The sequence below is a fragment of the Rhinopithecus bieti genome, unplaced genomic scaffold (genome assembly GCF_001698545.2).
Source record: "Rhinopithecus bieti isolate Rb0 unplaced genomic scaffold, ASM169854v2 scaffold_19737, whole genome shotgun sequence".
NCBI classification, from domain to species: domain Eukaryota; kingdom Metazoa; phylum Chordata; class Mammalia; order Primates; family Cercopithecidae; genus Rhinopithecus; species Rhinopithecus bieti.
In genome coordinates this window covers 422,712-435,972 of record NW_016809683.1, presented here as the reverse complement: position 1 = coordinate 435,972, position 13,261 = coordinate 422,712, and the positions used below count along the sequence as shown (strand labels likewise).

The window sequence follows — 13,261 nt, the reverse complement described above, 5'->3', positions numbered from 1 at the left end:
TTTTTTTTTTTTTTAATTGAGACAGAGTCTTGCTTTGTTGCCCAGGCTGGAGCGCAATGGCGCGATTTCGGCACACTGCAACCTCTGCCTCTTGGGTTCAAGCAGTCCTCCTGCCTCAGTCTCCCAAGTAGCTTGGATTATAGGTGCCCACCACTATGCCCAGCTAATTTTTTTTTTTTTTTAATTTTTGGGAGACACAGGGTTTGCCATCTTGGCCAGCCTGGTCTTGAACTCCTGACCTCAGGTGATCCACCCGCCTCCGCCTCCCAGAGTGCTGGGATTACTGAGCCACAGTGCCCGGCCATCCACTTCTTGACTATTATGAACAATTTTGCTAAGAATGTTCTGTATAAGCTTTTGTGTTGACATCTGTTTTCATATTTTATAGATATTTTATTTTATGCTTCACTTTTTGAGAAATTGCCAAACTGTTTCTCCAAGCAGCTGCTTCATTTTACAGTTCCACCGGTAACCATTGAGGGTTCCAATATCTCCAAATTCTTAATCACCATTTGTTATATATCTTTTTTTTTTTTTTTTTTTTTTGCCATTCTAGTGGGTAAGTAGCTTATTGTGGTTTTGATTTGCTTTTTCCTAATGATTAATGATGTTGAGTGTCGTTTCGTGTGCTTATTGGCCATTTGTATATCTTCTTTGAGAAAAGGTTATTTAAATCCTTTGCTCAATTTTTATTGGCTTACTTGTCCTTTTATTGTTTGAGCTGTAAAGTATCTTTATATATTGTGGATACAAGTTGCTTATCAAATATATGCTTGAAAATATTATCTGGTAGTTCTCACTTTCTTGATCATGTCCTGTGAAGCACAAAATTTCTTCCTCTTTTTTTTTTTTTGTCTTAATACTAATTTATTTCATATGGTTCCAAAGTTGGGGAAGTCTGAGATCAGGGTGCTGGTCTGAGATCAGGTTCTGGTAGGGACGGACCCCCTTCCTGGTTTGCAGATGGCCACCTTCTTGCTGTGTCTTCACATGGCACACAGCAGAAAGAGAGAAAGCGTTTTTTAAAAATTATTTCAGTGAAATCTATTTTTTTTTTCTTTCATGGTTTGCGCTTCAGGTATCATATCTAAGAAACAATTACTTAACCCAATGTTAAAAGATTTGCTCCTACATTTTTTTCTAAGTGCCTCTGTACCTAACTTCCAGGTAATTATGTCAAGCTGTGGGCATTTGAATCTCTTTGGCAATGGTGTCAAACTGAGGGCATTTGGATCTTTTTGGTAATTATTCATTTGGTATTATTTATTCATTCTTTCCTTAAACAATCACTGAGTGTTTTTACCTGTAAGGGGCTGTAAAAAAGAAAAATCTAGGGATAAGGTTATTAACAAAATAAGGCACCCATGCTAAGATTCCATCTAGCAGGGAACAAAGAAGTAAATAGTAGATTATTTCAAAGACCTGAACTAAGGTTTGAGCATAGACTCAGCTGGAGCCACTAAGAAGGGCATCTATCGCAGTGGAATGGCCTCCTCAGAGCCTTGGTGTCTAACTTGAGAACAGAAGGCCAGACGCAGTTAGTGGGGTGAAGTGTAGATGGTCCAGGAAAAGGCGACAGCATGGGCACAAGCCTGCCAGGAGAGCATGCTCAACCCTGGAACTGCACCCAAGACCAGCTAGATGCTCTCTAAGCACTGGGGTTGTAGAGGGAGTAAACAAGAGAGGAGGTAGTTTGTGAAGCTGGAGAGGCTCTATCCTCCACAGCTGACAGTCTCGTGGAGGGTAGGAGATAGTCTTGGAAGTTAACATGGAGATTTCCAGTAGTAATAAATGCTAGGAAGAAATTTGACGGGACAGTGGGATGGAGAGTGATGGGGGAGATGGGGCTGTGTTGGATGGGGTGGTCCTGGAAGGTTTCCCTGGGGATGTGGCTCTTGACTTTATTCCTGCAGGAAGAGCAGGAGCTGGTCACAGGCAAAACTGAGGGAGAAACGGCTGGCGTGCAGGGTTTAAGGAAGGGGTGTGAAGACATGAGTTTTGAGGGACAGATAGGGTGAGATCGCGGAAGGTCTTGTTTGCTGCATGCAAGAGGCTGGGGCTTATATATCGTACAGTGAGCAGGGGGTTGTGTGATTACATTAGAGCAAACATATGGCTTAGGGGCTAGAGGATATATCAGAGAGAGTAAGAGAGTCAGAAGAACAGTGAATATATTCATGAGAAAAAAGAGTGAATATATTCATGAGATACCCCCAAGGTTGGATAGGATAATGAAGCTAACATTTACTCACTTCCTGCCAGTCCTGGTTCTAAGTGCTGCATATGTTTTAGCTCAATCGATCTGACAATAACTATAAGGTAGGAGCTATTGTGATCAAGCCCATTTTGAAGATTTGGAAACTGAGACTCAGAGATGAAGAAGCTTTCCGAAGTTTGAACATTTGTTCATGACAGAACATGAACAAGTTAAGAAAAAAAAAAACAGGCAGTTGTGCTTTCAAGACCCAGCTCCTAACCATTAAGCTAAGCTGCCTTTCAGGGCTTGAGGTTGATTGAGTGTGTGGCATATAGCTGGGGAGGGGGCCCAGGGCGTGCCCCCATTTCTAGCTTATGAGGTTGGGTGAATGGGGCACCTTTAACCCAGGCAGGAAATTCAAGGGGAAACTTGCATAAGGGACCAAGAGAGGGAAAACTGATTTCTGTTTTGGAAATTGAGGACGCCACTCATCCATGCAGTCCTGCATAATAAACACAGGCCCCTGCTTACTGTGTCAGGCGGTGTTCTGGGAGCTAGGATGCAGCAGTAAATGCAAGACCCAGTCTCTGTCCTCAAGGAGTTTATATTCGAAAGAAGAGACAAGTCCCAGACAAACACTCCACAAATCATTGGAAACTTGGTGTGTAGTAGCATTGAAACTGGGGATTTCTTGATTCCCAGGGACCTGTGGGATGTGGAAGTGGGGCCATCTGGTTGGCAGTCAGATTTACAGGTTAAAGCTCAGGGGAACTATTTCGGCTCACACAGAAGCTCCAGGAAAGGTGGTCTGGGCGGTATTTTCAGGTGCTTGTGCCATGGCTCGGTGAGCCTAAAAGAAAAAGGCCACTGTCAGGAACTGCAGTCTGGGCCCAGACTCTTATCATGGTACCCAAAGTGGAATATTAATGGAACCCCTCCAGCATGCTGTCTGATAGGAGTCAGACACAGGCTGCTGATAGCCCGCCTTTGATTGCTGAGACAGTGTCAGCAAACTGCCAAGGTCTTGGTGTTCACCTGGGCTGAGGGGCTCATGTGTTTTCTGATTAAGCATTTTCATATTCTCAGGGAAGCTAATGAGACACTCTATTCCCTTTGACAATGCAGACACCTACTATTGCCATAAAGGTGAGGCTGAGGCTTCTTTCTGGGTTTACTCAGCCTTCTAGAGAGATGCTTTAAATAGACCAGAGGCAGAAGAAGATTGGAGGAGGAAGCCCCATCCTAATGTTTGCAGCATCTTTCTCTAGGGCTTGCTCCTCTTACCCCACACTGGTCCAACTTCTGCTCTGTAACCAGGTTAAAACTTCCCAGATTTATAACTTCTGTTTGCTCCTGCCGAGCCTCCAAACCTTGTCTGGCTGTTTCTCTGACAGAATGCAATTTGCAGTTCTTAGGAACTCACACATTCTAGCCCAGTCTGTCCTGAAGACGTGGTCTCTCTTTCTTCTTTTTATGCTCCCTATTTCTGGCATGAAGCAGGTGTCCAGTAAATGTTGTTGTATGATCCACCCAAATATGACTATTGTTCTTTCACAGACCTGCTCTGTACTTTGCCACCTTTGTTCCTTTCTTGTTCTATCAGAGTTTTCCCTTGGTATACAGCGGGGATTGGTTCCAGGAAACCCACGTATCTAGAATCTGCACATATTTCAAGTCGTGTAGTCAGCCCTGTGGTACCTACCTCTGTTAGACGGTTCTTGTGTAAAGAAATACCTGAGGCCGGGTGCGGTAGCTCATTCCTGTAATCCCAGCACTTTGGCGGATCTTGAGGTCAAGAGTTCAAGACCAGCCTGGCCAACATGGTGAAACCCCATCGCTACTAAAAATACAAAAATTAGCTGGGTGTGGTGGCGGGCATCTGTATTCTCAGTTACATGGGAGGCTGAGGCAGGAGAATAACTTGAACCCAGGAGGCAGAGGTTGCAGTGAGCCAAGACCGTGCCACTGCACTCCAGCCTGGGCAATAAGAGTGAAACTCTGTCTCTGCGGGAGGCGGTGGGGAGGGGGGGTCTTGATACTGGGCAATTTAGAAAGAAAAGAGATTTAATTGGCTCACAGTTCTGCAGACTGCACAAGTATGGTGCTAGCATCTGCTTGGCCTCTGGGGAGGCCTCAGGGAGCATTTACTTATGTCAGAAGGTGAAGAGGAGCAGACATATCACATGGTGAAAGTAGGAGCAAGAGAGAGGGTGGGAGGTGCCACACCCTTTTAAACAGCCAGCTCACGTGAGAACTCACTCAGTATTGTGAGGACAGCACCAAGCCATTAGGAATCCGTCCCCGTAACCCAGACATCTTCCATCAGGCTCCACCTTCAGTGCTGCGGATTACATATCAACATGAGATCTGAGTGGGGGAAAAATATCTAAACTATATCATTCCGCTCCTGGCCCCCCAAATGTCATGTCCTTCTCACATTTCAAAATACAATCATTGTTTCTCAGTAGCCTCCCAAAGTCTTATTCCATTCTTAACTCAAAAGTCCCAAGTTCAAAGTCCCATCTGGAGATGAGTTCCTTCTACCTATGAAACTGTAAAATAAAAAACGCAGTATTTATTTCCAAGATACAATGGTGGTACAGGCATGAGGTCAATACTTTCATTCCAAAAAGGAGAAACTGGCCAAAAGAAAGATGCTACAGGCCCCCACACAAGTCTGCAACCCAGCAGGGCAGTCATTAAATCTTAAAGCTCCAAAATAATTCTTGACTCCATGTCCCATATCTAGGGCACACTGGTGCAATGGGCAGGCTCCCAAAGCCTTGGGCAGGTACACTCCTGTGGCTTTGCCGTACATAGCCCCTGCAGCTCCTCTCATGGGTTGGAGATGAGTGCCTGTGGCTTTTCCAGGCACAAGGTGCATGTTGCCAGTGATCTACCATTCTAGAACGTGGACGATAGTAGCCCCCTTCCCACAGCTCCACTAGGCAGTGTCCCAGAGGGGACTTTGTGTGGGGTCTCCAATCCCACATATACCCTAAGCAGTGCCCTAATAGAACATCTCTGGTGGGCTCTGCCCCTGTAGCAGGGTTCTGCATGAGCACCCAGGCTTTCTTATACATTCTCTGAAATCTGGTAGAGACTGCCAAGCCTCCTTCCCTCTTGCACTCTGCATCCTGACAGGCTTAACACCCCATGGAAGTTGCCAAGGTTTATAGCTTGCACTCTCTGAAGCTGCAGCCTGAGCTGTATCTTGGGCCCTTTGGGCTGAGGCTGGAACTGGAGGGGCCACGATGCAGAGCAGCCTTTTAGGATGGTGCAGGGCAATGGTGTCCTGGCCCAGGAAACCATTCTTTCCTCCTGGGACTCTAGACCTGTGATGGGAGGGGCAGCCTGGAAGACTTTTAAAATTGTCTTCAGGGCCTTTTTCCCATTGTCTTGGCTGTCAGTACCTTGCCCCTTTTTAGTTATGCCAAATATTTCTAGCAAGTTGTGGGTTCTTCTCCCCGCAACTCCACCGCCATCCTAAAAAGCCTTTTCTTTCTTTTCCACATGGTTGGGCTACAAAATTTCCAAATTTTTACACCCTGCTTCCCTCTTTAAGTTCCAACTTTTAGATTATTTCTTTTCTCCTCTATCTGGACACTTTGCTGCTTCGAAATTTCCTTTGCCAGATACCCTAGGTTGTCCTTCTTAAGTTAAAACTTCCACAGATCTCTAGGGCATGGACACAATACAGTCAAGTTCTTTGCTACAGCATATCAAGGGCGACTTTTAGTCAAGTTCCCAGTAAGTTCCTCATTCCCATCTGAGAACCTGTCAGCCTGGACTTCACTGTCCTTGTCACTATCTGCATTTTGACCACAACCATCAAACCAGTCTATAAGAAGTTCCAGACTTTCCCTCATCTTCCTGTCTTCTTCTGAGCCCTCCAAACTCTTTTAGCCCCTGTATGTTACCCAGATCCAGAGTTGCTTCCATATTTTCATATATGTTTATAGCAGTATCTCACTCCTGGTACCAGTTTTTCTGTGTTAGGCTGTTCTTGCATTGCTATAAACACCTGTGACTGGATAATTTATAAAGAAAAATGGTTTAATTGGCTCGTGATTCTGCAGGCAGTACAAGCATGGCACCAGCATCTCCTTGGCTTCTAGGGACACCTCAAGGAGTGTTTACTTATGGCAGAAAGTGAAGCAGGAACAGGCACATCACATGCAAGAGGAGAGTGGGAGCAAGAGAAAGTGTGGGCAGGTGCCACACTCTTTTTTTAGATAACCAGATCTTGAGAAAATTCACACCATGAGGACAGCATCAAGCCTTGAGGGATCCGCTGCCATGACCCAGACACTAACCATCAGGCCCCACCTCCAACATTTGCGATTACGTTTCAACGTGAGATTTGGTTGGGGAAAAGTGCTCAAACTATATCACTGCCTGTGGGAAAAATCAGCCCTCCGTATACTTGGGTTTCCCATTCCAGGTTTTGTTGAAAAAAATCCATAGGTAAGTGGACCCGTACAGTTCAACCCCGTGTTGCTCAAGGGTCACCTGTACTTCCTGCTTGAATACCTCCCTCTCTCCTCTTCCTTTACCCATTTAAAGCTCCAGTTTACTTGCCACATAGTTCATGGAAACCTCCCAGATTCTTCACTACCAAAATATCATCTCTCTCACTCTCAGCGCCACGTAGCTTTTGTGCTCCTCCTTGTAGAATCATCATGTATGGTTGTGCAGGTTGTGCTCCATCTAATTCTAAGAGTATCCTGCACATTATTACCCGTTAGTCTTTGTGGAAGGCTCCCTGGGAAGTGGGCCGTTCTCAAGCTGTGCAGTTGTGTGTGGCAGCCCAGCACAGAGGCGAATCCATGTTCTGATGTGTGTGGCCTTTTTTGTATTCTGTCTTCCTCTGACTCTCCAAGATTGCAAGCTGCCTGAAGAGAACACTCATAGCTCATTCATCACCTATATCCCTGTTGTAAATTATATGTAGTTATTGCTTAATAGCTCTTTGTTGGATATTTGTTCATTCAGCCCGTTTTTTTGTCTGTGCTTGGAAGAACTAATTGAAAATACTTCATCGAACAGTCGATGCAAAAGTAGTAGAGGAAAAAAAAGCAGTATCGTAAGTTAATATTGATAATAGATAACCTGTATTGAAATCTTAACCATATATCAGGTAGTACTTTACTAAGCACTTTATGTTTATTATGTCACTTTATCCTCACAATTATCCAATATAATATTCCTTGCTTCCCATGATCTCTCCTGCTTTGAAGATGAGGAAATTGAGGCCTTGAGAGATGAAGTGACTTGCTTATAGTCACTCAGCAGGTACTGCAGCCGGGATGCCAAGCCAGGCATTCTGGAACACAGCCCAAACTCCGAACTCTTGATAACGGAGTGTGCCATCAACTGTTTCTGCCCTCCTATGATGGTGGTTACAGTGATAACAGAAGGAGGAGCATTGGCTTTTGTTGTTCTTACAAGAGTATCTGTGGAGGACCCATGAGTCACCAGGCTCTTTGCTGGATACTGTGGATGGAGATGAAAAGATGGTTTCTGTCCCCCGTGATCTCACAATAGGGACAGGGAGCCAGCGGTTTGAATCCGTATCGTAATGCCTTCCTACAGATGGCAGGTGAGCTTTTCACACGAGGTGCAGAGTTAGCGGGAGAAAGACACAAGGAAGGGCTCACGGAAGGTTTCCAGGAGGAGGTGACTTACACAGGGAATTTTGAAGAATGACAGGAATTCATGGGGCTTCCAAGCAGGGAAGGGCATTCCATGGAGAGGGAACAGAAAGATATAGAAATGTGGGAAGTATGATGCGTTAGAGCAAATACAAGAAGCTTGGGCCTTTTATTATTGTCACCCCCTGGCTCAGACTAAGCTGCCCCTCCACTGTAGATGAACATGCAACTTGGCCGTGCTATAGGCTTACCTTTATCCATTCTCCGTTAATAAGACTCCATTATGGCAACTATGGCCTTGGGAGACAGTCGTGGAAACGGTGAGGGCCAAATGGACCATCTGTATCCCAGTGACTTTGTCCTACTGCCTCTGACTTGGCCCTCAGCTAAGCCAATGGGCCAGCACAGCATTGTCCCTTCATGCCACCAAACATCACCACGGCCCAGTGGCAGCTTCTTATAGGGCGTTTAGGGAAGCTGTAAGGAAGATATGCCCCTTTCCACTGAGCGTGGTGAGCGTGGATAATTTTATGGGAAAGTTGCAGTCTTTAGGCAGTGGGTCCCGTGGGGAAATTCTGCAGTGCTGACTGCTTTTTGATTCGTTCATTCAGTTTATTACCCTCAGGCACCTGTCACGTGTATGGCGGGTTGACTTTCTTCAGGTCTAGACCCACCTATTCAGCAACAGCACTGGCTTTGCCACCCCCGCCTTCAGCTTGGTGTGCCCAATCCCAGACTCACTGTCCTCCTCCACGGTGCCTTCCTCATCGTATCCCTGGTCCTGGAGCCGTTGCCACCCACCCAGGAACCCCAATGTTGCCCTCCGCTCCTCCTTCTCTTTTTTTTCTCATATCTAAGATCTGTTCTTCTGAAATCCTCTAGATTTAGCTTCCTTGTCGCTCTTCCTGGCATAGACACTGGTTTGGGTTTTTTTTTTTTTTTTCTCTTTGAGACAGCGTTTCTCCCAGGCTGGAGCGCGATGGCGCAATTTCCGCTCACTGCAACCTCTGCCTCCTGGGTTCAAGTGATTTTCCTGCCTCAGCCTCCCAAGTAGCTGGGATTACAGGCATGCACCACCACGTCTGGCTAACTTTGTATTTTTAGTAGAGACGGGGTTTCTCCATGTTTCTCCATGTTGGTCAGGCTGGTCTCAAACTCCTGACCTCAGGTGACCCACCCGCCTCAGCCTCCCAAAGTGCTGGGATTACAGGTATGAGCCACGGCACCTGGCCAACACTTTTAATCAGATTCTCATTTCACACCCCCAAGTCTGATGATCTCCTAAATGACATGTCTACATCTGTTCCCCTCATCTGTCCACAACTCACCACCCATCGATCCATTCAGTTCACTTATTAAACTCTTCCTGTCTTCTAGGCACTGAGCTGTAGATCATGGATCTGTCCATTTGAACACATCTGATGTGATCCTTAACCTTGCGGAGCTCCCAGGGGGGTTGTAGACAAGTAGACAGGCAACCACTACCTAAGGACGAGTAGGTGGGTACATACGGCTGGGATAACAGTTAGGGCCCCTGACCTAGACATGGGGAGTCAGGAAAGGATTCTAGGAGCAAATGATGGTGGCCCTAAAGCGGACTAAGATAACCAAGTACTGAACGTGGAGGTGCAGGGTGGGCAAGACTGTGAGCTCCATGACAATGGGGACAGTGCAGGTGTGTCTGACTCACCACTGTGGCCCCCAGCATCCGGCTCATCCCCTGACAAATGGGGTGTTCTCAGTAAGGATTTATTGAATGAGCAACTGCGGGACAGTTCCCTGCAGAGCAAGCTGAACATGATAAGGCCCAGGGTGGAGAGACAGCACAGGGTAGGGGGTGGGAAACTGAGAGAGAGTCTGTATGTCTGGAACATAGGACAGGGCTGGGGAGTGACCAAGCCGACGGCTGAAAGCTAAAAAGCCAGTCATCCTGCCCCCAACACCTCCCTGAGGTCTAGTCTGTTTGTTTTTATTTTATTTATTTATTTATTTATTATTTATTTATTTGGAGACGGGGTCTCGCTCCGTCACCCGGGCTGGAGTGCAGTGGCACAATGTCGGCTCACTGCAGTCTCCACCTCCCAGGTTCAAGCAGTGTTCCTGCCTCAGCCTCCCAGGTAGCTGGGACTACAGGCAAGTGCCACCATGTCTGGCTAAATTTTTGTATTTTTAGTAGAGACGGGGTTTCACTGTGTTAGCCAGGATGGTCTCGATCTCCTGACCTCATTATCCGCCCACCTTGGCCTCCCAAAGTACTGGGATTACAGGTGTGAGCCACCACGCCCGGTCTGGACTGTTTCAATTAAACTTTCATTGCATTCTCATGTCCATCCTTCTCTGCTCCAACCGTGGAGCCCTGCTAAGCCCCACCACCCCCGGCCCCCACTCCTAATACACCCTGGGCCCAGCCTTTGTCTCCTGTTGCTCACCTCGGATTGCATCCCCTCTGCCGTCTCTTCTTGTCAAAGTCCTGTGTTTCCCTTTAGGGCACAGCTTCCCTCTCCTCTCACACGTCCTTCTGACCCCGTCAGAATTGGCTGCTGCTTTACTCCCATGGAACGTTGTGTTCTTTTGTGGTCCTTATCACATTCCGCGCCGTGCTTATATTTAACTGCGCTCATCTGTCTCTGAGCAGTATGAGCTCTTTGAGGTCAGCGGGCCGGGTCATTCTCATCTTTGTATTTGCCACAGTGCTCTGTTGCTAGTCGGTACTCATGCCATGAATGAGTTACGCTGTAACTCATGGCATTAGGCTGTATGTCATTATTTGTAGTAGCGCAATAGTATTTATGCCAGTAGTTCTTGACTGACGTATTGTTTTGTGTCTAGCCGGTTCCTCATTAGGGCACATCTGCTATTGATTATTATCCCATGTTTATTTTTGATGTGCCATAGTTTGCACTTCTTATCGTATTTAATCAACACAGCAGCCTTATGAGAAGGTGTTTCTCCACATTTTCCAGAATGTAGAAATAGCAGTGCAAAGGGGTAAGTGACATGCTTAAGATTCCCACTCATAAATTTCAGACCTGGGTTTGAAACCCATTTCCATTTAACTCCGGAAGTTTTGCCCTTGCGTAATGCTCTTTGATGTTTTGGGTGCTGCCTCAGTAAAAGCAGCGTCAGACATCTCAGCTCCTAACTGAAAGTGTTCAGGGCATAATGAGGTTGTTTCCCACCAGAATCTGATTTTATTACCAAAAGTATTAAAGTAATCACTTTGTTAGCACAAAATCCACTTTGGTCTGAGTTCTGGCCACCAAGGCTTTCTGTAGAGGCTGGAGGCCATTGGCCTGGTATACAATCTGAAAGTGGTCTATTTTGGATGAGTAAAAGCTATAGAAATATTAAAAGGGTGGATCACGAGGTCAGGAGATCGAGACCTTCCTGGCTAACACGGTGAAACCCCGTCTCTACTAAAAATACAAAAAACTAGCCGGGCGAGGTGGCGGGCGCCTGTAGTCCCAGCTACTGGGAGGCTGAGGCGGGAGAATGGCGGGAACCCGGGAGGCGGAGCTTGCAGTGAGCGGAGATCGCGCCACTGCACTCCAGCCTGGGCGACACAGTGAAACTCCATCTCAAAAAAAAAAAAAAAGGCAAGCTGACACTGGGCGATGGGATCTCCGGATGACTCCGTCTTAAAGCCTTATTTTCTTTTGGAGAGGAACAAGCAGAAGACTGAATTTACACCATGCTGTGAGAGAAGTCTCTTGCCAGCCGCCTGCAGCCAGTCTAAAAAACTTACCCTATGTTGATGTGTTTCTGCGTTAAGGCTGATAAGTCCAGGTGGCAGATATAAAGGTTGACCAAATTGTTAACACATGCTCTACTTACGACTTTCAGGAAAAAAATGAATATCCTCATAACAGGTATGGCATTTGGCCTGAATTGGGTGTCAGTAGTGATCGGTGGTTGGTTGTCACTTCTCTGAATCACGGAGGTTGGGTGAGATGCCTTCTCTCCTTTTCAGCTCCTGCAGCCTCACCAGTGAGTACTGGTTTTGTAACATGCCAGATTTACTCTCGCAATTCCCTTTAGAAAGGAGCCCCGCCATAGGAACTGTGAAGAGTGTGTTTTTGCAGCTGTGATTCAAAGAGCCTTACATCTCTGCCTGACCCTTCCTTCTCACACTCCCCACAGACGGAACCCTCTGCACTTCCACCTTATTGCTGACTCCATTGCGGAGCAGATCCTGGCCACGCTCTTCCAGACCTGGATGGTGCCCGCCGTGCGTGTGGACTTCTACAATGCAGACGAGCTCAAGGTATGGGCAGGAGGGGAGGCACCTCCGTGATCTCCTCTAGCTGGAAGCGGTACTACTTGTGGTTTAGTAGACTGTAGCAATGCCAGAAATCTCAGCTCCTAACTGAAAGTGCCTACGGCGTAATGAGGTTGTTTGCCACCAGAATTTGATTTTATTATCAAAAGTATTAAAGTAACCACTTTGTGTGCACAGAATCCACTTTGGTCTGAGTTTTGACCACCAAGTCTTTGTGGAGACGCTGGAGGCCATTGTTCTGGTGTAGAATCTGAAAGTGGTCTATGGTAGCTGTCATCTAGAGAGTTCTATTACCCAGTGAAGTAAGTGCTAAACTCAGACCCCCATGGGCTGGAGTTTAAATCTGCGTAATGTCACTTACTGGTCAGAAGACACAAAGTAAACCACGCACCTCTGCTGGACCTGTTTTCTCATCAGTAGAAAAGGTGGATGAAATACCAAACTCATGGGGATAATTAAGAGACTCAAATGCGAGAATATATTTGAATGTGCTTTAAAAAGACACTGGTGAATAAATATTAAAGGTTATGTCAGGCTGGAGGGATTTCAACCAAATGAAACCTTTTTGGTCATCTCATCACCTTACAATTTTTTTGTAGTACCATTTCGCTTGCATCATGTTGAGACCCACAGACCAATTAAGAAGTCCTGAATATTCTGGCTCTTGATTCTACTTCCGGTCTTGTCACTGGCATTCCTGTAAACCTTTACTATTCCTTTAACTCTAAGTAGCAGAGCACACCTCTGGTTCCCTTTGCCCCCTCTTCTGTGTTTGAGTCTTTGCTTATTCTGTTCCTTCCATCTGATATGCCCTTCCCACCTATCTTGCCACAACTCCTGTTCATCGTTCAGGACTCAGCTGCGGTGCCAACTCCTCTTAAGAAACACCTGACTTTCACAGGAAAGAGGAAGACATTTTTTGTTCACTTCTCTGTCTACTGGACCCTTCTTAATGGGATAGGAGGAGAGGAGCCACATCTTCTTTTCTGTATTTCTGGTGCATAGTAGGTACCTGCTAATGCTTGTGGATTTAACAAATTGCTGTGATTAGAGGAACATGTAACTTTGCAGAAATACACTGATGCTCTGTCTCCGATCACCTTAGGAAGGACTTAACACCTAAGCATGAAG

General features: G+C 46.2%; 1 protein-coding gene across 5 annotated transcripts in view; it reads left to right on the top strand.

Moving 5' to 3' along the window:
- The window catches only part of LARGE1 (LARGE xylosyl- and glucuronyltransferase 1), a 653,148-nt gene that overhangs the window by 314,044 nt on the left and 325,843 nt on the right, over positions 1-13,261 (top strand). For all 5 annotated transcript variants that reach the window (XM_017890120.1, XM_017890121.1, XM_017890123.1 and 2 more), the window contains one exon: positions 11,992-12,115. In XM_017890120.1, coding sequence (XP_017745609.1) covers positions 11,992-12,115 — 124 coding nt within the window. The remainder of the gene's footprint in view (positions 1-11,991; positions 12,116-13,261) is intronic.